Source organism: Saccopteryx leptura, chromosome 4 (genome assembly GCF_036850995.1).
Source record: "Saccopteryx leptura isolate mSacLep1 chromosome 4, mSacLep1_pri_phased_curated, whole genome shotgun sequence".
NCBI classification, from domain to species: domain Eukaryota; kingdom Metazoa; phylum Chordata; class Mammalia; order Chiroptera; family Emballonuridae; genus Saccopteryx; species Saccopteryx leptura.
Window position 1 is genome coordinate 74205121 of NC_089506.1, and position 26233 is coordinate 74231353.

Sequence of the window (26233 nt, forward strand, 5' to 3'; positions counted from 1 at the left end):
CCAGGTAAACCTGGCGTTTCAAACCAGCGACCTCAGCATTCCAGGTTAATGCCTCATCCACTGCGCCACCACAGGTCAGGCTACTGTATGGATTATCTAAACTCCCTGTTATACTCTTTTATCATTAAAGGAAGCAAAAGAACAAAGATTTTATGCAAACAATCCAACAATTCATCATTCACTTCACTTCTTACCATAAAAACATGCTACATTCAAAAACAACTTTCCATCAAAAATAACATTTCTTGTTAAAATTTTTCAGTAAAAACAGAATCAAAAGTGTGGTGATAGTCTCAGAGGGATACAAAACTTGTCATATTATACAGTTTAAATGTGTGTGGCTTATTATGCCAATCTACACCTCAGTGAAATTGCTAAATAAAATGTAGGATCAAGAAAAGCCACATACTAAAATATACTAAAATATTTAGAAGGTAGACACACACACACACACACACACACACACACATACCCCAAAAAAATCCAGAAAAAGAAAAAAAGAAGAAGAACCATTCCTTAAATGCATCAGCAATTTTATTTACAAATACAGTTGAACAGAAAGTATCATTAGTTTCTGGAGAAAATTTCTAGTATACAAACTATAATGATTTTTCATTCATGAAAACCAGCAGCTTTCTATTGGGAACGGCTTAGCGACAATTCTGAAGAAAATAGAGCTCCCTTCCTCAAGCAAATAAAATTTTATACAAGCTAATTTTTTCAAATCATAATATATAATTGAAAAGCAGAATACAGAAAGCACATTTAGGGGTGCATTTTAGTGAAATTTTCCATATGGTTCTGTATTAATTTAGCATACATTACAATAAACAGAAAATGCAATTATATATTTATATTAACTATTTCAAATAATGTTTCAGAAACTTTAAAAAAAAAACAATAAAATAACTCTCTTCAAAAAAAACACTAGAAAGTCAAACGAGATCATTATCAGCCTCAAAATATTTTGAAGTTCTTTTTTCCCTTGTGCTTTTAAAATGCTGAACTCAAAGTAAATACTGCACTATTCCCCCACACATAATTACCTTCTTATAAATAAACAACAAAAATACAAGTTCTACCAAGACTATACTGCTCTGACGTAATCTGCAGAGACAAAAAAAAAAAGTTATTCTTTAAAAAAAAAAAAAGAGAGAGGGAAAAAAATGACATACAACATATATTTATAGATCTACATCAGCAGCAACCAACTCTTCTTCTATCTGCAACAATGCTTTCGTTTGGAGGCTTACGTCACATGGCGGTTGGCCGGCCAGCTGATCAGGCAAGGAGAGAAGAAAGAAAAGGGCTTAGATTCAGAAACACTGGAACATTGCCACTTGGGATGCATAGCAGTAATCACTCAGAGAACGGCCCGTGAGGTAGAAAGAGTCACCTTGTCACTCACTTAGGATAAAACGAGGCACATCACAGCCTCTGGGTACTAGAAATCTTTGTCTGCAAAAATGGAGTAAAAATCAGCTGCTGATACAGAAATAAGTTACACTCAACTCTCTTTCATTTGTATTGGAGAAGAGAAAAGGCGTGGGCAATTTTTTTTCATGACGGCTCTAAAATCAATTCTATTTGGCTTTGGAATTTGATTAGAGAGAGAAAAGCACACACACATATACACACTCCCCCCGTTAGACACCCAGCCTTGACATTCTCCAACCTCAGTGGCAGCATCCAGACACAGACTGGGCCGCCGGGGTAAGAAGACTTAGACCCCGCTGACAGATAAAAGAGAGTTGACTGGGCTGAAACCATTTCCAAAGCACTCTTCACATAAAGGGCCATATAAATACCTCCGAGTTCAAAAGCAAAAGGTTTTGCTGATACCACTTGTAACACCCTTTCACAATAAGGAAGAAACACATGTTACCAGCATCAAGGTTCCAAAGTATAAACAGCAGTAAGGATTGTCTTTATGCAGTTCTAAACAAAACACAATCTAATTACGCTATCCTATGTTTCATAACACACACACAAAAACATGATTAGTCACAAAATAGCATGTAAAAGGTTTTAAAAACTCAGTTTTTCCAAAAATGAGACTGAAATATCATATAATCAGAATTAATGCTTTCGTTTTAAAATACTGTGCATATTAATATATGATGACATAGTAACATAGCATAAATTGACTACTCTTTATGACCTTTGAAAACAGTTTTTAAAGTTGATCGTATTCTAAATCATATAATCAGAGCCTACTGTTAAATGATAGAAATCAGCTAATGATGAGGGAACAATCCTTAGCAAAAAACTGATTACAGTCTACATAAAATGTTTATCTTACTGTCTGCTTTGGTTTGTTTGTATCCTCAAGTCACCAGCAGTTTCTCTAGACTCTGAGCAGACTGCAGAGGACCTCGTGCTGACTCTCGGCACATGTCCGTCTCCAATTCCTCAGTCCCACAACCCACCCTGGTGTGGCTGGAAGGCCGACTCTGACCCACTCACTGCGCCCTTTCTGAATGGGACATGAGGATTCTTAAAGCCTGGGGTGCTAAGGCAGGGCGCTTGATGGGGAGGTGGCTGTAGGTTCAGGGAAATGCATGGGAACGCGCGGTTTCCTTAAAAGACAAGAAATTTTCTCCCTGATTTGCTCTCTTACATTTGAATCTGAGATAGCAGTTGTTGCAGTACAGTTGGTTGTTTCTGATTCTGACTTCGGCTCCTGAGGAAGAGCCTCCAAGGTCACACTCGCAGGCAATGCACTGGAGGACAAAAAATAATAACAATCCACACTCAGTGAGTTCAAGCAAGCCTGGGGTACTCCTGAGCGAAATGCAGCTATGCAGCTTCTAAGCTCTTAGATATGTTTCAGGAAAGAAAATTTAAAAAAAAGCTAAAAGATAATTAGTAGATTAAAATCAAGCCTGCCAGATGAGACATTAAAAAATTCATAAAGCCAATTTTAAGAGCTGAGATGATCATCCTAAATATACCAAAAGAGCAAAAATGATTCGCTGACTGGCTTAAAGAAATTCAGCCTTCACTTCCCTGGGGAACGAGCGAGGGTAAAGCACCACACGAAAGAACTGGAGAAGTGAATGAACACTGCTGGGTTTCCGACACTGGGCTCTGGTGTAGGACATGTCCCGTGTCCCCACTGCCCCAGCCTGGTCAGTGTTCTCACATGGTGTTTTTACTTCAAGCCTGAGTATTTTGGTTCCATGTTCTCAAACACTAATGATTCTGACTCATTCTGCTACACCTAGAAACAACCCAAGCCAGCAATATACAAGCTTAAACAAGTTGCGGTCTGAGGGACTCAAGGATTAACAATCGTAATCACTCTTCAGCCCAACACAAGTTCAAGAATTAAACAGATGTGTCTCTAAAGACACTTACTGCAAAATAAAGTAGTTAACAACAGCCTTAGTTCTTTCTTAGGGGCAAGAACCCATTAAGTGGATAAGCAGGCTGTGCAACTATAAAAATATTTACAGTGCTTTTCCTTATGTACTCTCCCTATTCATAGCTAGGCTTGTAGACACATTTATAATTGTACGTCCCATCCCTATGCTGTTAGTAACATTAGTAAATTATATTTCAAATATGCCTATGACTGCATGATAGAGGAAGCATTTATGCACTGTAAATTTTAGTAATATAATCTTAACAGATTGGAGATTGGAAGTGCATTGCATTTCAACATTTAATTTTTTGAAACCAGGTTCAAGCAAGATTTGAGAACTAAGTAGTAGCAGGCAATTTGAAATTCAAAACGCAGCACAGACTGACGAATACAGCAGCGGCACCTAGCTCATTAATGGCTCGTCCACACCCAGCGCCCAAAGAAGCCATGCGCTCTCCAAGCAAAGCTCTGCGGGCCTGCAGTGGCTGTTTATCTTGGTCTCACCTTAAAACAATACAAATGATAACAAAGACCCAGGGACTCGATGATCATGGCGGCTCCTTTGCCCAGAATGTTATTACAGTAGGAGCACACGCGCTTCCCACTGACCGACCTAGACACAGAACAAGAATGGAACGGAGACTTTCACCTGTGCAGCTCAGGATGATTATTTTAAAATCACACTCTGGTCTTAGCATTAATCATTTAGGAAAGTCTCTATATCTATCGGTGGGAGGAGAAGTCTCACCAGCAAATCAAAATATGCCTTGATTATATTGTACCTTGAAGGATCTCCACGATGGTTCTGAAACCCTCGACACCTACTCCCCACAGGAACAATCTCTGTGTCATTAGTCCTTTCTGCACTTCAGGACACTATGCTCCTTAGATCACATCAGTACTTGGCAGTCGTCTCCTCCTCTTCCAACACACAGCACTAATCATGTCATTTCACCCATCAGAACATCAAAAGAGGAGCCCCAGCTTCTTCCCAGAAGCATTGTAAACTAGATCTCGCCCTGGCCGGTTGGCTCAGCGGTAGAGCGTCGGCCTAGCGTGCGGAGGACCCGGGTTCGATTCCCGGCCAGGGCACACAGGAGAAGCGCCCATTTGCTTCTCCACCCCTCCGCCGCACTTTCCTCTCTGTCTCTCTCTTCCCCTCCCGCAGCCAAGGCTCCATTGGAGCAAAGATGGCCCGGGCGCTGGGGATGGCTCTGTGGCCTCTGCCCCAGGCGCTAGAGTGGCTCTGGTCGCAATATGGCGACGCCCAGGATGGGCAGAGCATCGCCCCCTGGTGGGCAGAGCGTCGCCCCATGGTGGGCGTGCCGGGTGGATCCCGGTCGGGCGCATGCGGGAGTCTGTCTGACTGTCTCTCCCCGTTTCCAGCTTCAGAAAAATGAAAAAAAATAAAAAATAAAAAAAAATAAACTAGATCTCACCCTTGTTTTCCCAACCTCTTTCTCATTCACCCAATATCCAAATTCAACAGAAGCACAGTGCTCTCCTGACATTGCCTCTGGCTTGCAGGGCTGTCTCTGTCTGTGGAAAACAAAATGAAAACTGCCTGCGCTGCATTATAAAAGAGAGAAGTTGAACAAATGTATTGATGGGATAACCTATAAAGAAATGAACTTATTATTTTGCAATAATGTACCCCGAATATTAGGTTGTTGAACTAACAATGGCTGTGTTAAAGAAGGCTAAATAAACTAAAAATAAATAGTAAAAAAAAAAAAAATTGCCTGAATACTACCATTTAAATAGTAAGGTGCATTCTGCTTCCCTTTGGATACAAGTCTTACCTTCTCTTCCAGGTGGGAAGAGGAGGCCCTGTGTTACCTCGGCGCCCCCCAGTCCTGGCATGGCACCGCCATGGCCCGGAGAAGCACACAGCTGTGGAGTGCTCATGTTAGAGTACCACCTCCCAGACAGAAAACTTTCCGGGCAGAGAAGCCCCCGCCTGTCGCCTATGTGTTCTCCTGGGTGTGGCTCCCAGGGAATGGGCACTCTCTCCTCTGCTTTTTTTCTCCCCACCATGGCCTTCATCTTTCTCCAAACAGACCACAGATTCTCACTCCATCTTTGGATTCAAACTTCCTAACATTTTAGGTAGATACAAAATATATTCTCTTAACAAACCCCTTAGTTGATGGCTAAAAAAAAATCCCAGTATCAACCATTGTATTTCTACTTTTCAGTAGTTCATTTGCATGAGAAGCCATACATGCTTGCAGAAGTCCCTTCGAGTAACAGCAGAAATACTGCCCAGTGTGGCTTCATGAAGCACCGGTCATCTGTGAAGACACTACACAGATCCCAACACCCAGTACATGTTGCCATCTGAGCTTTCTCCACATCCAAAGGCAAGTTTTGAATCAAGACCTACCATTATAAGTCTTACACAGTTCCCTTGGCAATATGACCTAAAAAATCAGTTAATGTAGTCAGAACAAAATGTTGGCAAACCAGAGAGGCAAGCCATGGTTTCGGAAATTAAAAACCCAAGAAGCAGTATCTAACTACCTAACTAACAGTTTTTTGTTTTATCTATCTTGTGAAAAGTTCCACAAGACAATGCAGTTTAGTTACAATGCTGTCCTTTTACCCTCCGTTTCTATAAAATGAGTTTGTCTTGTCTCGTTAAAACAGTCAACCATTTTACAGTACTACCTTTACTCATACATTTCAAATGCATTCATAAGCTACTGTGCACTTTTATGATTCCCTATTGAGAACTATTCAGATACGTCTGTATCTAAGACACGGACCACAAGCACCGGCAAGTGAGACAGCGGCAGTGAGGCCGGAGTTTTAAAGGTCTCCAGTGGCCTCACAAGACATCCATAAATGCTCCTGGAAAGCTATTAAGAAAGCTGTCTGAACTGATCTGATAAAAGAACCCTGAATTTGACATATTCAAAAGGCTTGGCTCTCTTTGGAAAGCTTGGACAAGATATGGAGGCAATTTTAATGAAGAAAAAAAAAAATGACCCCGAGACTAAGAAAAGGAGAAACCCAAAGGGCCTCACCTGTTGCGCAGCTGGGAGCCCGACGGTGAAGGAGAGGGGGAGGGGGAGGGGGCAGGAGAAGGGAAATGGCTGCGTGGTGTGGGGGAAGGTGCGGTGGTGGTCTTCACGGGGCTGGCTGAAGGGGGCGGCATGCTGGAGGCTGGATTCCGCATGTAGGCACGGTTGGATGTGGACACCAGCTGAGGCGGTGGGCGGCTGAAGTCTTGAACAGAGGCAGAAGCATAGACTCCTGTAGGCTGATTGAGCCAAGGGGTGTGCCTCCAAGAATTGGATCTTGGGGACTCTAGGTTATCTAGAGATTCACCTCTGAAACACAGAAAGGATTAATCATAATCATATAACACATTCAACTAGAAATCTAATTAACATCACAGTCATTAAAATACACTGTTGTGCATTTTATAAGCAGGTATTAATCTACTAAGTCCAATTACATATAAAATTACCTTTAAAACTAAAGTTTCTTTACAGCAATGGCATCATTATATTCATGATGCCCTCATACTCCAGTAACCTTCATTATTTTTTTAAAGATTTTATTTATTTATGAGAGGAGAGTGTGAAGAGGGGAGGAACAGGAAGCATCAACTCCCATATGTGCCCTGACCAGGAAAGCCCGGGGTTTCCAACCAGCGACCTCAGTGTTCCAGGCTGATGCTTTATCCACTGCGCCACCACAGGTCAGACCTCAAATAACCCTCATTTATTTTTACTTTTATTTACTTGGTGTTTAAGTAAAATAATAAATACCTATGTGGGGGAAAAATACTAAGAAAAATATTTTTTAAATAAAATACTAAGACAAAACTACATACATTTGTCCTTTACATCTTTAACTGCTTAGACATATCAATCTTCATTTTTTTAAAGATTTTATTTACTGATTTTAGAGAGAGGTGAGAAAGAGAGAGAAAGGCATGGGGAGAGGAGAGGAAAGCATCAACCCACAGTAGTAGCAATAGTTGCTTCTCGTATGTGCCTTGATCAGGCAAGCCCAGGGTTTTGAACCTACGCTCCCAGCATTCCAGGTCAACACTTGATTCACAGTGCCAACATAGTCAGGCAGACATATCAGTCTTCATTTTTGAAACCCACCCACTCCCCCTAAAAGACAACAACAAAATAAAAATCCCACCTTTTAGATATTTACATATGTCAGGTATTAGACTAAACACTGTCACAAAAATACTGAATTTCATCTTCACAACACTATGAATCATTATTTATCTACTTATATATATTTTATAGCTTTCACAGAAGTTAACGTGTCCATAACAAAAGGAGCTAGCAAGTGGTAGGACTAGTTTTCAAACCAAAGTCTCCCTGATTATAAATTAATCCAGGACATTTCTACTGTGTAGAAATGTCATTCACAACCAAAAACTCATGCAAGTACAACTTTAGAGCAATTTCTCTTAAATGAAGTTATGTACTTATCATTAATTCTGATCTATAAAGTATGACTCTTTATGGGGGTATTTTTCTACCTGGTCAATTTTGTTATTACTTTTAAAACTTTATCTCTTATCTCAAATTTGAAATATGTATTTTTGTCTTTTAAAGTTACAGAACTAGGCCCTGGCCAGTTGGCTCAGTGGATAGAGTGTCGGCCCAGCATGTGAAAATTCAGGGTTCAATCTGCGGCCAGGACACACATGAGAGGTGACCATCTGCTTCTCTTCCCCTCCCTCTCTCTAGTCGGGGCTCATGCGTAAGTCTATCTCCATCTCTCCTCCTCTAACTTGGAAAAACAAAAGGTTATATAGGTGCTACACCATCATGGTGAGAAAGACCCAGGCAGTAGAGAAGGGAATCAGAAGGAGGAATAAGGTCTTCCCTTCGCTAACCATAACTACCTGTCCTACTCTCCAGAAGTAACCGGTATGATTTTTTTAAATAATCTTTTTAAAATTTTTATTTATGGATTGGTTTGAGAGAGAGAGGAAGAGGAGGAGAGAGAGAAGAGGGGGAGAGAGAGAGAAACATTGACCTGTTATTCCACTCATTTATGCATTCATTGGTTGATTCTGTGTGCCCTGAGCTGGGATCGAATCCGCAACCTCGGCGTTATCAGGATGACAGTCTAACAGTTGTCAATACTAGATTTAATTACTCAGTTAACTCTACATATCTCATAAGCAAATTACAGTATTGTTGTTTTATGAGTGGTATTGATCTTTTATTTGTTTAATGACTTTGTTTCTTTTCTGTGAACTATCTGTTCATATCAACTGTCTGCTGCTATAAAATCCCCAGTGTTTATTTACTGATTTACAAAAGTTACTTGTACATTGAGATAATTAACCCTTTGTCTATAATGTGTTGCAAATAATTTTCCTTCGTTTCTCAACTGTGGAAATACTGAATAAAAGTACCTTCGGTATTCACTTACCCAAGACACATCTCTTAAAATGTTCACTCTCTCATCTCCAATTGATTTACATCTATATATTTTTTGAAAAGTTTAAAATTTTAGGTTTCACACTTTGTGAACACTATCATGAGTCCAATCTAACCATAATTTCATTATAAACAACAAATAGAGGCTTAATTTTTTTTTAAGCTCAGGAGCCAGAGAAGCACCAAGAACTGCATGAATTACTTAAGTGCCTGAAGCACTCTTTAGCGTTCTCCATCCAGCGTTGCTACCTACCAGCCGCTTGGTTTGGTCCGCATGCATTCCCTGCTTGAGCCACAGTTTCTTCAAGTGGAAAAAAAGAAAGACTATCCCTGTCTCAGATCATCTGCTCAGGTTAAGTCAGATGATGTCGACAAGCAACTGACACGTGTGTCTGGCACCTAATAGGGGCCCAATGACATTTGATCTACTTCACTTTCTGCCACTAAATCTTAGATTAAGAGAAGAAATCATGACATCTCCTCTGCCCAAAGTAGCCAGCATGTCTAGAAATTAAGTATTTGCCTTACAGCACAGAAGAAGAAATAATTCCTAAAATGCCTCGCACCTTCTCATAAGCCCAGGCAGACAAATAGGCTCTTTGTTGACACTGGAACTGCGCTGTCGGATCCAGCTGTTATCATTGTGAAGGGATGTTCTCTTCCTCATTTCCTGGAGGATCTGTTGTCTCTCCAGCTCTGCCCCTGAGGGAACTTGTTCCTTCTTGGAGCTCCTCTGTGATGAGCCAGTGCTCCCAACCCGGTCTAAATATTTATTGCTTCCTAAATTAAAAATACATCAAAAGATGCAGGGTTAGCACATTTAAAAAAGGATAGTGGATAAATCTCTAAATACAGTACAGTATAGCAAAAAAAATGTAACATTGTACACATATGCTAACATGATCAATTCTCAATGAGACTGGTGCCTGGGAGTAAAGTAACAGTCTCCTATTCCCGGCAATTCCAATCCCCCACGCAGAGGCATGCCAGGGGAGTGCACTCAGGAAAACTACGGAGGCTGCCTTAGAGGAAACAACCAGCACAGACTGCAGCAACATGAAGTTACACTATGCTCATCCAGCAACAGTTTCTCTTCCACTTTTCCCTTCCTTCCTAAATTAAATCAATCAAGTTCATGCTCATTGAATGCTTGCTGTGACAACTCCAATGGGGACTGTGCGTTCTAGACTTTTAAAACACACTTTTCCTGGAGATAGAGAGAAGACATAAATGTAGGCATCTCTATATGTCATAACTCGAGTCTTCATGGTATAAGTCACAGAATTTAAGTCATGACCAAATTGAAGAAATGAGAGCATATTTAATCACTGAAATGGCTTTTGTGAAATTGAAAAAAAAAACCCAGGTAATCCAGATAATAACCAAGGAATGTCATGAGACTGGTTTCTCTTCTAATAAACTGACAAAGTTATTACTTGGATGTTGAATTTATGAATGAAAATTAAGTCAGGTTTTATTTTGAAGGCTTTATCTCAGTTGATTTGCTGATTAATTTCTGATTTGGGTAAAACATGCATACCTTTGAAGTATCCTCCCCACCTTAATTTGGATTAGGATATTTCATCTAAGGGTTTATTTTCTTTCACTCTCCAAGATTCACTGCTATTGTCACTCTTTCAAAATTCATGATGTGTCTCTGCCTTAATTCATCTTCAGGTAAGGCATGAATAAGGCCACCAAAGGTTTCTAATACATATCTATGTTTATATTTGTGTATACACACAGCTTCTCAATTTGGTCAGATTTTAAATGAAACATTTTCTATTCTAGAAGCACCTTATTAGCATAACCAAGTTTTTCAATAAAGTAATTGAAAATTGAGTTAGTATTCAGTTAGTAAAGGGGAGAAGACATACATACAAGAATAACCAGATTAAACACACGCCACAAATATTAACAAGCCTATTTTCAGAGAATCACATTTGCCATTACTAACAGGTCATGTGTTTAAATTCAGGAGAGAATATTATCAATGCAAGTTAAAAATGTTTCATGGCAGATTGAAGTACTTAAATCCTAATTTTAATGGTGGTTAGTGGCATATTCAGGGGAGAAGAAGCTAGAAATCCAAATAAGAAGGACCAGAAGGACCAGGTCAGAAAGCATCTGATAAGTCGGGAACTGAGAGAGAGGACAATTTGGTTATATAGTTAAGAGTTCCAAATGGGAAAAAGAGCAAAATAGACTGGAAACTTAAACTAGGACCAGATAATAAAAAGGGAAATGATGATCATAGAACCTTTAAAAAACTGTAAATTCTACAAGAAATGCTTTAACATGACAAACTAGCTGCCACCAGACCATTCAAAGCTACAGATGTGGCTTGGCTCACAGCGTTTTAAAAATTCCTTCTCAGTACTTAAAAGATAACATGAAAATCCAGGTACTTTTTATTGTTTCACTTTACTTTTATAATAGAAGCGCTTGGTGACCACAGGCTTGCACTCTCGCCCATGGCAGTAACAGCGGGAGCTAGCAAGTGGCAATCACTTACATGGGCCTATTCACCAAGCTTAGCTCAGTCCTCATCTGGATCTTCATTCATTCCCATAATTGACTAAAACCTTGCTTACACAAAGCCTGGGATGCAAACCTTGCTTAAAATGATGCTTTTTACTTAGTTTTTTTTCTTTTTTTTTTATTACTGTTTTATTTTTTTTGTATTTTTCTGAAGTGAGAAACAGGGAGGCAGAGAGACAGATTCCTGCATGCGTCTGACCGGGATCCCCCTGGTATGCCCACTAGGGGGCAATGTTTGGCCCCTCTGGGACTTTGCTCTGTTGCAACCGGAGCCATTCTAGCACCTGAGGTGAAGACCATGGAGCCATCCTCAGCACCTGGGCCAACTTTGCTCCAATGGAGCCTTGGCTGCGGGAGGGGAAGAGAGAGATTGAGAGAAAGGAGAGGGGGAGGGGTGGAAAAGCACACAGGCACTTCTCCTGTGTGCCTTGGCTAGGAATCGAACCTGGGACTTCCACATGCCGGGTCAATGCTCTACCGCTGAGCCAACTGGCCAGGGCTAGTTTTTTTCCTTAGTTATACAACATCAGTTATATATGTTCCTAGAAATAAACTTTATACTAAAAATAGGTTCCAAATTGTTTTTGCCAAGTCAGTAAAATCATTATCATTTTGGATTTTTTTGACATCTTGCTATTTAAATGTAAATTTCAACTCTATATACAACTTTGAAGTCCCCTAGTATTCTGTAGGAAACTTTTCTGTCCCATTACTTTGACTGCAAGATGAAATCTACTATACAAAACTGTATCAACAGCACTTTGTAAAATTTCCACACATTTCATTAGCTATTTAAAACTATTTAAATCTCCCAGGACTATCTCTGTTAAAAAGCAAAGCCAAAATAAGCAAAACATAGTTTTTTTATAAACACAAATGCTAAAAATATTCAGCATTTTAATTATGTAATCTTAACGAACCTGAAATACCTGGACCTTAAAAATACAGATCATAGCGTATGATAACATAAATAAGCAATTCTGGAGAAAAATCATATTTACCAATTTTATTCGTAGGGAAATCATCCAGCTCAGTCGTGGATCTGGATTTATTCCTAGAACACAGAACACACTATATTACCTGCCTCGTTAAGAACATCCTTCTCATATTTATGAACACTAAAATTATTACTTTTTAAAGAGGCTGATTTAATTTCCATGTCTATTGAGAGCTATGTTTTTTTCATACCAAGAAATTATTTATGTTACACAAACTAGCAGAAAACAGTGACAGACTAGAAGAGATAAAAGCTTGAAGCTCGAAATATATAAACATGTGCAAATTTTCTCCATCTTGTATGATGATTAAGCATATGATGTGACCCAATTATACACTTTGACTCTCTTCCAGATCTCTATCTTATCAGGATATACAAAGTATTTGTCATCAGGTCACCTAACATCAGACTGTCCTACTTGCTGCCTGAGGTCAAGAAGTCAACTTTTGGGGCAGTAGGGTACACCTGAGGTCAAGAAGTCAACTTTTGGGGCAGTAGGGTACCACCCTGAAAGAGCAACTACCAAATGCTATCCTAGCATTCCAAAGAGGTACTGGAGTGTACTGGCATAGGCGACCTCTGGAAATTCCTGGCTTTGTAATGGTAATATCCAGGACTATAGAAGCACATGCTGATCACATTCTCATTCTAGTAGGCAAAATAACTTCACATAATAGTAATAAAAAGGAATAATGATGTATTCATGCATCACATATGTGTAAGCATATAACATATAAGTGTGCATATATATAACATTTAGTAATGTATAATATATAATAATAATAATATAGGGCTGTTAGCAACATTCATGAATGGTTTCATTTCTATTAACATAGAAGAAAATACTTTTATGACAAGGTGTTTAGCCACACTTCTTAATTCCCCTAGGGCACGCTGTATCACAAATGCCTCTAAGTATTTCATATTTTCCAGAATTCCTTAAGTTTCCTCTCTGTGCAATCTAATTATTTCCTCAAGGCAATGAGCTATATAATTAAAGCTATTCTGAATATATAATAAATCCATAGCTTTAAAAAAGGAGATATACATTTTAATAATCTACAGGTACCCAGAAACACTGATTATAAATAAGGTCATTCATCACCAGAACTTTCTCTAGCTTACTATCAGCCCATCATTACCTGTGTATTCCTTTTCCTTTCCCTGCCTCCTCTGAGCCCTGTCCGGCCACCCTGACTGCCTATACAGATGAGTCTTTCCTCATCTGGAAGGAAACTGCCTAAAGAAGAAATTTCAGCTCTGAAAACACAAATTAATGGTCATACACTGGATATTTTTGTTCTGTTTAGAAGTCCTTAGTGATTTTAAAAATATAAGGCACTTTTTAAATTACTGAAAAGCATTAAAAGTAATGTTTTAGGAAATTTTAGAAGTATATATAACATTTCATCTATCTGAAATCATATCTGCATTCCCCTGAATCACCAGTAGCTCTAACCAAACTAAGGCCACAACTCTCACTTCACTTGTCCTCATGTAGCTTCATTTCAGGTAAGCTTATGCCATGGCTTATAACCTCTGTAAAACAAATGTTATGGTCGACTGCAAAAACTGAACACAATTCGGCCCTGGCCGGTTGGCTCAGTGGTAGAGCGTCGGCCTGGCGTGCAGAAGTCCCGGGTTCGATTCCCGGCCAGGGCACACAGGAGAAGCACCCATTTGCTTCTCCACCCCTCCCCCTCTCCTTCCTCTCTGTCTCTCTCTTCCCCTCCCGCAGCTGAGGCTCCATTGGAGCAAAGATGGCCCAGGCACTGGGGATGGCTCCTTGGCCTCTGCCCCAGGCGCTAGAGTGGCTCTGGTCACAACAGAGCGACGCCCCAGAGGGGCAGAGCATCGCCCCCTGGTGGGCAGAGTGTCGCCCCTGGTGGGTGTGCCGGGTGGATCCCGGTCAGGCGCATGCAGGAGTCTGTCTGACTGTCTCTCCCCGTTTCCAGCTTCAGAAAAATACAAAAAACAAACAAATAAAAAAAAAACAACTGAACACAATTCTTCCCTTGTGCTCATTTATTTCCCTTGCATTATGGCTCCTCCCATAAGAGTTTTGCTCCCCTCTGTGAACTTGGGCTGGCCCTGTGACTCTACTTTAAATAACAGAATGTGGCAGGAGCAATGGTGTGCAAGGTCAGAACGGAGACTGTAGGTGCCTGGCATGTTCCCTCTCTTTAATTCTCTCTCTTTTCTCTTCCTGGCCTCCACGTATGTAGGACTGTACTGGTTGCTGCATGTTGAAAGACACACAGCCCAGTTAGTCTCACTGCCCCAGCTGACAGCCAGCCAACTACCAAAAGTTTACCTACTAAACTGGTAGTAGCCGCATGATGAGCCCAATAAACTAACAGAATTGCCAAATGAGTTCAGCCCAAAATGCTAACCCATAAAATCATAAATTAAATTACTAAGTTGAGGGATAGTTTAATATCAACCAGCAAGATGTCACTTCATCCCACAAAAGATCAAAAGCTATAGTAGTTCTACAAAACACCCCAGCAAGCCCACAACAATTCACGTGAAGCCAATTACTCTAAGCAAACTTTAATTAAATGTTCTACACACCTGTCACCAGGAAGCATGCCTGAAGATTCTTCCTCTCCCTTTGGTATATCATAGGAATCAACAGGCCTAAAAGATGAAAAAGTTTATGATCAAAATAAAATACTTTGATGCTTTCCCTGGATTTAAGAAATATATAGCAAAATAATGTTATTCTAGCCTCTTTCTGAGAATGGTCTCTTGGATGAAAACTAAACACAGAGAAGTCTTTCAGTCAATCACTTCCGAAAACAGACCCAGCACCACCAGCAGACATTTGCAATATTCAACAAATACATGCTACCTGTCTGCTATAACTGAATAGTGTTTGAGGGCTGGGCTGCTGAAACAAAGCAAACTTACTGACCTCATAATAATACATTTTAGAGGGGCATGCGGCCGCCTGACAAGCAAATACACGCGTACTATAAAGCAGGGAGGGGCGCATGGAGAGAAAGGCAGGGAAGAGGCATGTCTTTTAGATGAAGTGTTCTGGAAAGTCTGGGAAAGTAGGACAACAAACACGTGAGGAAACACTTCTCCAGGCACAGGAACCAGAAAATACAGAACTCCAGGGACAGAACATGTTGTCACTTTCAAGGAAGGACAAGGAGGACCTTCCAGCTGTAACAAACCAAATGAGGGGAAGCGGTGGGAAGCTAGGTGGACCAAAGCGCCAAGGCAGTTCCTACAAGCCTCCGCGGCGATGCGGAGGACTTCCCACAGTATTCTCCTGTGAAGGGAAGCCATTTGGAGACACTGAGTAGGAAATTAGGTGACAGGATCATGTTTACAATGCAAAAGATTCACTCTGGCTGCTCGCGTTCACTCGTGTAGAGAGCGGAGGGTGGAAAGCAGGAAAACCAATTAGGGGCCTTGGAAGTGGGGAATGGAGACAGCTAAGCCAGCTAACTGAAAAGCCACGTGGACCCTCGGGCATGGGAACAGACCTCCTGTACTGGTATATTTTGACTGACGTCTCCCTCTCTCTCTCCGCCTGGCGCGTCTGCTCCTCCTCGCGGCGCCGCTGCTCCTCGGCCTCTGCCTGCCGCCGCCGCTGCTCCTCCCACTGCTGCTGCTCCTCCCGCTGCTGCTGCTGCTCCCGCTGCCGCTGCTCCTCCCACTGCTGCTGCTCCTCTCGCTGCCGCTGCTGCTCCCGCTGCCGCTGCTCCTCCCACTGCTGCTGCTGCTCCCGCTGCTGCTGCTCCTCCCAGTGCTGCTGCTCCTCCAGTTCTCTCTCCTCACGAGTGAGGTGTTCCTGCAGCTTCTTTCTTTGGCCTTCGCTCACACCTTCCTCCTGCCACTGTCTCCTCTCCTCTTCTCCCGCTCGGCTCCCTTCCCTTTGGGGAGACTGGGACCCTTCACCCCAGGCAGCTTCCAACGTGGAAACAGCGGGCTCCCGTGCAGTCAGGGAAATGCTGTTTGAGTTTAGGACCATTAACTCCTACAGAACCAGGGAAAAAAGAAAAAAAAAAACTGTGTATTTCTATAAGTTCATGAAAATATGTCTATATTCAGTCTTAGATGATACCTATTATAGTTGGCCCAGGATCCTATTTGAAACGACGTTAAGTATTATCACTAATAAAGACAACCTTTGGGTGATGGTGATCTAACTTAGAAGAGATAGATGCATTTAGGTGTCGGTTCATAGAAAATTTAATTATTCAGTAGAGAAACTAGGAGAAAATTTGAACTATCAAAGCAAAATTCTGACCAATCAGAGCTTATTATATTTTAGTGTGTGACAAAAGCCAAGTGGAATACATTCTTCTCCATTTCTCAGCTGATTTCACCAAAAACACAGGGAAGCAAGAACAGGTTCCAACACTACCTCATTCAAGAACTTGGAATTCTCCCTCTCGGCCTCCTGTTTAGCCCTTTGCCACTCTTCCCTCAGTTTCTCCTGCTCACGCTGATATTTTTCCTATAAGAAATGACAGCATATTAATCAATAGGTAGATGTTAACCTTTTTTATGAGCAGTTTTGCTAGCTCATCCTTTTACCTCAATCTTTAAAGACAGAGAAATTTCTTTTAACCAATCAGACCATAGTCCTCAAAGTAGAAAATGGCTTATATTAAAATGCAGGCATGGGGAAAGGGGAGACACTCAGAATTGAACCCAAATACAACCTTTACCATGGCTGTAATTCATCAATGCCCCTAAAGCTAACTGTAAGGGAGACTGAATTTCTCAGACTGGACTGAGCACAGAGCTTATGGGTAGTAAGTCCTCACAAAACCTATCTACCTACCACTCATAAGAAATGCTATGTCCATTGCAGCATTACAGACAATGGCCAAGACATGGAAACAACCTAAGTGTGCTTAGGTGGATGACAAGATAGAGAAGATGTGGCAAAAATATATAAAAGTGAATGCTACTCAGCTATAAAAAAGGAAAAGTTACCACCATTTGCAACAATATGAATGGATCTTGAGAGTATAGTGCTAAGTGAAATAAGTCAGAAAGAAATGGACAAGAGCCATGTGATTTCACTCCTATGTGGGATATAAAATAGAAAGCAATAAACAAATAAAAAAAACAAACTCATAGGCACAGACAATAGAATGGTGGTTACCAGAGGGTAAAGAGGGTGAGGGGAAGATGAAGAGGGTGAAGAGGGTCAAATATACGGTGACTGGAAGGGACCAAGTTTGGGTGGTAAGCACACAATGCAATATACAGAGGATGTATGATAGAATCGGACATTTGAAATCTATAAAATATTATTAATGTCACCCAGATTAATTTAATTTTAAGAATAGTACATAAAAAAGAAAAAAATATAAACTACAGTGCTTTATATGCTCTAAAAATATACATAAGGGTTAATAAAAAATTTTAAAGGATGATTCTGGAAAGCTTCAAAATGAAAAAGTAATTGTATTTTAATAGAAAATTATTTTTAATACAAAAAATATTTTGTGTGTGTGTTAATACAAAATGCACTACTGATCAAAGGATCTGTTAATTATGAGGTTATTGGCTTTTTAAATTTCTGTTTCCATCTGCTTCTCAGTACAGGTTGACAGGGCCCAGGGAAAGGCGCTTGCAGGAGGCCGGCCTCCTGCGGCTCCGTGTCCCAGCCGTACCTGCGGCTCCAGTCCCAGCCGTACCTGCAGCAGGCGGTCCTGCTCTTTCTGCCACCTCTCCTGCCGCTTCCGCTCCTCCTCCGGATCCCAAGCCCAGCGACTTGGGGCACTGATGGTTGGAACTGGAAGCTAACCAGTGATGAGAAGAGGTGCAAACAAGGAACATCTTACTTAGTTACGTTGCCCATGGAAACATATCTGCATATATAAATTATTCATATACCACCCTTTGCCTCTAGACTATACCAAAGGACAGTTGGCTTTATATTTCAAAATAAGTCTTTTTAACTTCAAAAGACTGACTGGATCACCTTATTTATTCCAAAACAGAAGTGAACGCTACTTACATCAGGAACCACAGAATCAGAGCTTCCTATAATACAGCAGCATGCGGGCAGGGAAAAAGAGAAAATACAGTATATAAGTCTTTTCATTTCTATGAAATAATTTCTTTCAGAAAGTTGTATCACTAGCTGTTTCTATGCCAGTATACTAAGTGACATCATTTTTTTTTTTAAACAGCAGGAGTAAATGCTTTCTTTCTCTTTAAATTCTTCTCTGTTACTAATCTTTCAAATTCAAAGCCAGTTAAAAAGAAAAAAGAGTTAACTATGGATGCTAAAGGTACAACCAAATTTGAGGTACTAGTGCAGGATCAATGGTGTATTTATGAATAGGAGAGTGCATTCTTTTATTAAAAGACTGCATAATACTGTAGTATCTCATAGTATGGCCTATTTTTAAAAAATCATTTCAAATGTTTTAACATCTACCAAATCCATTTTTTTTTACTTGCCACTATTCAATTACAACTTGAGAACTGTAACTTATATTTTTCTAGTCTTCTTGCTATTAAGCTAGTTTTATTAAATTAGCTACCACATCAAACATGGTCAAGAAACATTTCCTTTTTATCTCCTATTATTTGAAACATAAATATTCAGACATCATATGTATGGCATAGTGTTATATTTTTAGTCTGGGGAAGGGATCTACATAAGTATATGTCTATAGTGCAATGAACACAAGCAAGAAGGCAAATATCATAAAATATACTCTCATAAAGTAGTTTTAAATTTTCCTGAAACCTCAGCTGTCAAATAAATTATTTGGTTACACAATTATATTTTCCAAGAAAACTGCTTTGCGACTTAGGGAAATATTCTTCCCTAAAATAGCCTGTTGAAGGAGTAAAAATTAGAATAGAAAAAGAAAAGAAATTGCTTTATTTTAGCCAATTTTAGTTTAGCCAATTACAGTATCATACTGTATCACTTAAAGTACCATGGAAAAACAGAAGTTTAACAAAAAAACATACATATATGCAAAATTCACTTGTTCACAGATGTATCAAAAACACTAAGGATACTGACACAAATAGACCTTGCATGTGCACAGCTGGTGAATTTTTATTTATGGTCAAGACACTGTAATTCACTAAAAGAAGACTACTAGAAGACTAACACAAAAAATAAAAGTTCAGTAAACATTATGTTATGAGGCAAGTGTGTAAACATTTGATAATCTTAAAAGTAAGAAACAATAACATTTCAGACACTAACAGCACACTCCCCACTGACTGTGCCATTGCATCTGAAATGTTTGGATGTTACTTTTAAGTTCTCCATAGTAAAACACAGAGCTCAAGCTGCATGCATGAGATGAAGCAATAGGCAAACGTGAAAGGGAAGGAAAGGCCACGTGCACCGCCATCAAAAAAGAACACTGCCCAACTACACCAACAGTGAGAACTGCAAAATTCACTTGTTTACAGATGTAACCAAAATGTATTTACTTTTAATTTACTTCAAAATCAACAGAGCAGTCCTATTAACACTCCAGAGCCGCCATCCCAATAGCAAGAAACAACTTTGCTTTCTCATTAGGAACATTTTCTAGAACCAAAAAGTAGAGATCTTTAAAAATTTAGCCAATTCTATGTTGGTGTAATCTAACATTATGCAATTTGTAGGAAGCAGTAAGGCTTAAATGAAATGCCTCACGTCTAACTTTCACCCAGTGGAAAGAAGTGTGTGTTTAATAGCATCTCAATTTTTTAATTAAAAAAGAAACTTCAGAGGTACAAAGGACACGCAAAGACCCATTACCACAGAGGTAGACCCATGAACTGTAAGAAAAGCCTGATGACCCTAGGGAAAGAATGGAAATGGGTTATGTCACATGGTCATGATGACAGCCAGAATACAGAGGCTCAGCGCCCAGCACCACAGACTATCGAGAGAATGAAGGGTGGGAATGATACCATGAAAATGCGTGACTTGTTAGCTTAGTGGTTTACCTTGTTCAAAAAATTGGGACCGCCTTTTTAAGTTTTTCAAAGAAATAGGTTCAGATGCTGGTTAAAAAATACAAAAAAATATATATCAATAAGATGTCATTCATTTTCATTTCTCACCACTGGAAAACCAAATGATACTTGGTATATATCTTTCTAATCTGTCGCAGTATTATTTTTTTATTAATAAAAATGACAAAACTGGTAGCCATAGAAGATATGGATTATTTCAAAGCACAAAGACACACAAATTTTTTAGTAGTCTATACTACATTCAAAGTAGTAAAAGGAACTAATATTTTGATTAATAAATTTTAGCAGAGAAGCAGTGTAGTTTCACAAAAGCCAAAGTGCCATCTTCTGTGCTGGGTCACACAGCTTTAGGAAAATGGAAATTAAAATTTTTTGCTTAGGTCAATTAAAGATCTCTAATATTACAGGGAAAACTGTTTGTAACTAAGAGTTTTCACAATACAGGTAAGTAAAAAAGGCACTGAAAATTAATGGGGTGAAGGACAAGAAAATAAGTATTACTCAGAGGGAAAAAATACAAAGAAATGCTAAAATTAAAACATTCTTTTAACTAGAATATTTTTCCTCATTTTCAAGACTTTACAGCCATTAATTTTAAGTAAAACAAACGGAGTCCTGTCAGATAAGAAAGAAAAAGAAAACACTGACTTCTCGAATCTGCTGCAAGATTATAGCAAATGATTATTATACTTCAATTTATTCATAAAATGCAAATGTAACTCTTACTTGATACTGGTTGTTGTTTACTTATTTAAAGAAAACCCTCAAATGACAGGACCTGTGCAGTCCATACTCACTAATGAGTTCAGTGTCTTATAAGTTTGAAGTTTGCTTTGCCTGAGTCATTGGCAGAACAGAACCTGGATGTCTAAGATTTAAACTCATGAAGAAAAATAAGTCATGTTTTAAAAACTCCTTTGATAAAGAATGCAATATCAAACAAAATATAGTCACTTCCAATGATTAGAAATTAAACACAAGATGAGTAATCAATAAAGAGATGGAAATTCATAAACTTACTCTGGCTTTGACTTATGTATTATGAACTGGCAAATGTAGATTCAAAGCCACCAGACTGGTGTGAATACACAGCCCCATTCCTGGCAGTCTAGTTTCATGGTAAAAGAAGCTTCATTTTCTTTGGGTCTCTTTCCCTGCCTATGTGGACCAGATCTTTATTTATTTTGTATGCCTAAGGAATAGCACACAGCATGTGGTAGCTAAATTATTTATAGACCAACAGAAGGAGGAAGACAATGCTAACTCCATAAAGCAAAATTATCCTAGGTATTATCCCTGCCTTTTTTTTTTTTTTTAAGCTGGGTACTTTTGTTAACAACTGTCATGCCATTGGCATTTCACTGTTAGTACTAACTTCTTCCAAGCTTGTCCCTTTCACAACAATAAAAAGAGAAAGGAAACTTCATTCATCGTTTTGTATTTAACTAAGGTTCCCTTTGGCAGCATTCAATAGCAAGAAGGCTGATGGTCCCAGGAAAACCAGTCTTTCTTAGTTGGCTTAGACACACAGGCACTCAAAGCTCCTGGACACGCTGCCAAAGCTCTGTTTGCAGTGCCTAACTATTCAGCAGTGGAACTGAGCGCCCTTCCACCTGGCTGCAATTGGATCTGTGTGCTAACCTTTTAGTTTCAACTTGCAGTGGATTAGTTTTTCTTTCACTCACAAATATTAATTTTTGTAATAACAGAACTTGGATGTTATGACTTTTAATATACTATAAATGTAAGTAATAATGGTGATGTTTACCTTTCAATTCAAAAGTATTGCTCTCATCACGAATTCCATTTATTTCCTTGGACTCGGTATTCTGGAAAGAATAAAAATACCAGTTAACAACATGCTCTCCAATTGGACTTTGGGCTTAAATAATGCACTTCCCATTAATGAAAATATCTTTTAGTAAGATGAGCTATTGAGGATATTAATATGTTCTTTACAACTTTCACATATAATAGATACCTTTATTCATTACTCTTTACAATTTATGGAAGGATTAATGACCAGCTGCAAGCAAGAATGGCTTTAAGTTCAGTCATTAATTTTCTAAGCAACATGATGCATAAAATAATGATCAATCCATTTGGCTTTTATGAGTAACCAACAAAGTTATATAGTACTCTCTAATACTTATATTTGTCTTACACAATGTAGCAGGTCCCTGTTATTAGATAAAAGGGGGTACATCTTAGATAACAATATATATCTAAGGAGTCAATATAAACATTTACACTGCTTATAAAAATTAGGGGATATTTATAGTTTCATATTCATTTTGAAATATCTCCTAATTTTTGTGAGCAGTATATTTGAAAATTGAAGTACTGCTTTGATATTTAGAAAATTTTCTATATTATAACTATTTTAATCAATTATGTAACTGAGTATCTTTTAACCATATAGATAAGTCTACCCACCAACTTCACCTACACAAGGACTAAAAATGCTTTATAAGGTTTTAAATTACACACAATTACACTTATTTTTACCAGTAAAGACTAAAGAAAGCATAGAAAAGTCCTAGTGTGTAATTTTACATAATTACCACTTCGCATTCACAAAGATCTGATGAAAGATCGCTAAGGAACACCTGCAAAACACCAGCATGGGCTCTTTGGGTTTTACCATTATAGAACTAGTTATTACTCTAATTATTAATAAGTAATGCTTACGATGTTCAGAGATACATTTTACTCTCCTTACTATAAATTATCTTATTTAATTATTTGTTTTTAAAGTAGCATCAAAGTTGTTCAAACAAAATAAATTCTTCCTCCCCAACATACACTTCCTATAGTTGCTTGCTTTAAACAAACATTCCCACTTCTCAAAATACTTACAGAATTCTGAAGACTTTCTGGGAAATCAGTTGTCACGGATAGATTTGAAGATCTGTCTGAGTTGTAAATTCCAGACGTTGCCTCAATCCACTTTGTTTCAGGTGAACCTATAATTTTGGTAGCCATACTGGTGAGATTGAGGGTTTTATGCCGTGTAAATAGCGGGAAAGGCTGGTCTTTGCCCCAATCTGATTGGCACGTGAAGATCAAGAAATGAGTACACATAAATGTTGAGGTGGAAAAAACAAAGTTACTGAATGCACATAGACAAAATGCACATACACAAGACAGACAAACAAATCAGGTAGTGTGTGAAAGAAATGAAAAGTTCTAAGGCCTTTCCCAAGAGACCCCCTTCTGAAAATACAAGGGTTAGGGAATGTTAATAATGAAAAGACTAGCAAATCTGCCGAATCCTTCTGTAGGCCAGGACTGGATATTATTTTTTGATATCAGAATTTGGTAGGTCTGGGGAGGCTTAAGGCATCCCATCTAACTTCTATCACTAAGAAAAGCAATAATGGGATGTATTTTGAAAGTTTCTTGAGAATGAACAAAGGAACATGCCCTCTCGTGTTCTCCCTTACCCCAGTTACAGTTATGGTGCTGTAGAGAAAGTCCAATCGTAATGTAATTCTTAGTATTCAGCATTATTATATGACTCCCTAAGGCAGATAGATACAATTACACTCAAAAGAAGTGAAAGATACATTTTAATAAATAAAAAAACAATAGTCTTCAGTTGATATATGCGTTAAAAGTCAATCCAGCTTATAAATCAATCAATCAATAATGTCGAATTCAGTAAATTTGCTAGTGAAAAGTTTTCATACAGAATATTCAAGGATGTATCTCCCATGATTTGTCTCGACATAACCAAAAAATATCTTTAAGTAACAGATGAAAAGGTAAAATAAAGAGTAAAAATGTTATTGAAGCAAGCTGTTATAACCACTTGCCAAAGACCAGTTCCCAATTGAAAAAGCCAGACACAGCGGTAAAACCAACTCACCAGACTTTCCATACCGCCTGACATCCATTACTAGGTTTCCAGTTTCTTGAGCATTAGCCATGGTTTCTTCCCACTCTTTTGTGTCCTGATATGAAAACTTGGTGTTGTTGACGGCAATAATCTCATCATCTACCTGTAGCTGAGAAAATTCTGCTGGGCTACCTGCATAAAGCAAAATGAACAACCAATTTATAAACAAACAGGCTCTACAGTCATTGCTTATTTAAATTTAAAAAAAGACTTTAACCTCAACTAACCATTTCTCATCATTTTTCAGGTGGAAAAGAGTCACAAAATTTCTCAGTTATCAAACATGTGAGTATTGAAAATACAGAAAGCACCACAGGCATTTTTTTTTATTCTGTAGTAGATATCATCTGCATTAACATTTAAAGGACAAATGATAAGTTCATCTGTTCAAGAAATATTTTTTATTAACCTCCTAAGAACAAAGAAAATTTTTCATTATTTTTAAACTAAAAACGTGCAATAAACAGCATGTTAGTTGAGCTTCCAAATCTAAATGTACTCTGGAACAGAGAAGAAAACAGGTTCACTTAAAATTGCTTAAAATTACTACTTACTGTTATCCCATTAAAGAAGTCTTGACATTTCAAATAAATAACCAGTTAGCATGCAATTTTATGTAGCTAAAATATGTAAATGAGGAACTTCTCTTAACTACCAGAGCTTTCTTTTTAAGTTTAGGCCTTGAGGTAATATTTTGCTAAGAGTTCTGGGCTTGACTTGGCATAACCCTGCGTGGGGGTGGGGTAACCGCTTTGTAAAAGCCCCAAAGCATCCTAAGGACTCCATAGGCAATAGTTGTATTATGATACTCGGAAAATATCACTTTATTATACAGCACAGATAGATCTACTGCATTCATCAGCGATTCTTTATTAGCATTTTCAAATATTAATACTATAATTTTGACAAATGAATTCTGTGATAGTCACAAAATTAAGACTCTTCAAAACTAAAATTAGTTAGGCAACCGCAACCACATGTAGTGTTTACTAGTCTCAGGGAAGAGGATGCGTCTCCTTGCTTTATTGCTCCATTTTCCACATGTGTGTTCTCCTGTATCAAATAAACTAAGTTCTTGGGGGGAGGGAGGGTGCACAGCATAGGATAACAAAGGAGAAGAAATTTCAGTAGAGTGAAATCGATGAATTACCTGCTTCGACTGATGCTACGAAGATCCCGGAAATATCCCATTTTACTGTAAACCCAAAGTCAAGACTGTTCCCAGGCTTCTGGTTTATGCTGATTCTCATATCACTGAACTGATCCTGAAAACAAACATGAAACGCTGGGATCAGGTATCCCTGGCACCCACAGGGAGGAAAGTCTATCCATGCAAGAAGGGAGGCTGCAGGCAAGGTACACTTGCATTATTTCACGATCACCTAGAAGTTTCATTCATTTTTTTGGGGGGTTGGTAAAACATTTATTTATATAAATATTACCAAGTTTATTACTTTTCTTCCAAAATAAGGGAAATTTATATAAACAGATGTTTTTCTTCATATAAATATATAAAATAAAATCAGTTGGCCACTGATAAAGCATAGGCTTTGCACACCATATAATTTAGCTTACTTTGCAGACCATTTGTTATCACCCAGAAATAAAGCTGAGTGAGAAGGAGTGTGTATGTGTGTGAAAGAGAGAGATAAAGAAATGGAATATTCTTAAGCCATGAGAAGAGGAACATTCTGCCACTTGCAGCAAAACAGATGAACCTGAACATACGATGCTCAGTGAGATAAGTCAGGCAGAGAAAGATCAGTACTATAGTATCATGTATATGTGGAATGTAAAGAAGCCAAACTTGCATAAACAGAGTAAAATGGTGGTTACCAGGGAATGGAGTTGGGGACATCGGGCAGATGTTGTTAAGGGTACTAACTTGCAAAAAGTGGTTAATAAGCCCTAGAAATGTAATGCACAGTAAAGTGAATATAGACAATATTATATTATAATCATCACACTTGTTAGAACTAGGACTTAATGAGTCTAACCATAAAAAGGATAATTATGCAATG

The 26233-nt window shown here is 38.7% G+C and overlaps 1 protein-coding gene across 5 annotated transcripts in view; it reads right to left on the reverse strand.

Annotated features, from left to right (window-relative positions):
* Positions 1-516: 516 nt before the first annotated feature.
* Positions 517-26233, reverse strand: part of LMO7 (LIM domain 7) — a 249195-nt gene continuing 223478 nt past the window's right edge. For 3 of the 5 annotated variants that reach the window (XM_066380760.1, XM_066380761.1, XM_066380763.1), the window contains 16 exons: positions 25363-25477; positions 24183-24344; positions 23171-23358; positions 22080-22140; positions 20282-20338; positions 18330-18355; positions 18007-18111; positions 16719-16811; positions 15835-16328; positions 14909-14974; positions 12339-12391; positions 9363-9576; positions 6397-6702; positions 3872-3980; positions 2621-2723; positions 517-1277 (listed from right to left, as the gene is read on the reverse strand). In XM_066380760.1, the coding sequence (XP_066236857.1) occupies positions 1255-1277; positions 2621-2723; positions 3872-3980; positions 6397-6702; positions 9363-9576; positions 12339-12391; positions 14909-14974; positions 15835-16328; positions 16719-16811; positions 18007-18111; positions 18330-18355; positions 20282-20338; positions 22080-22140; positions 23171-23358; positions 24183-24344; positions 25363-25477 (2175 nt within the window). In that variant the 3' untranslated portion in view covers positions 517-1254. The remainder of the gene's footprint in view (positions 1278-2620; positions 2724-3871; positions 3981-6396; positions 6703-9362; positions 9577-12338; positions 12392-14908; positions 14975-15834; positions 16329-16718; positions 16812-18006; positions 18112-18329; positions 18356-20281; positions 20339-22079; positions 22141-23170; positions 23359-24182; positions 24345-25362; positions 25478-26233) is intronic. The other 2 variants (XM_066380762.1, XM_066380764.1) reach the window with 2 other exon arrangements.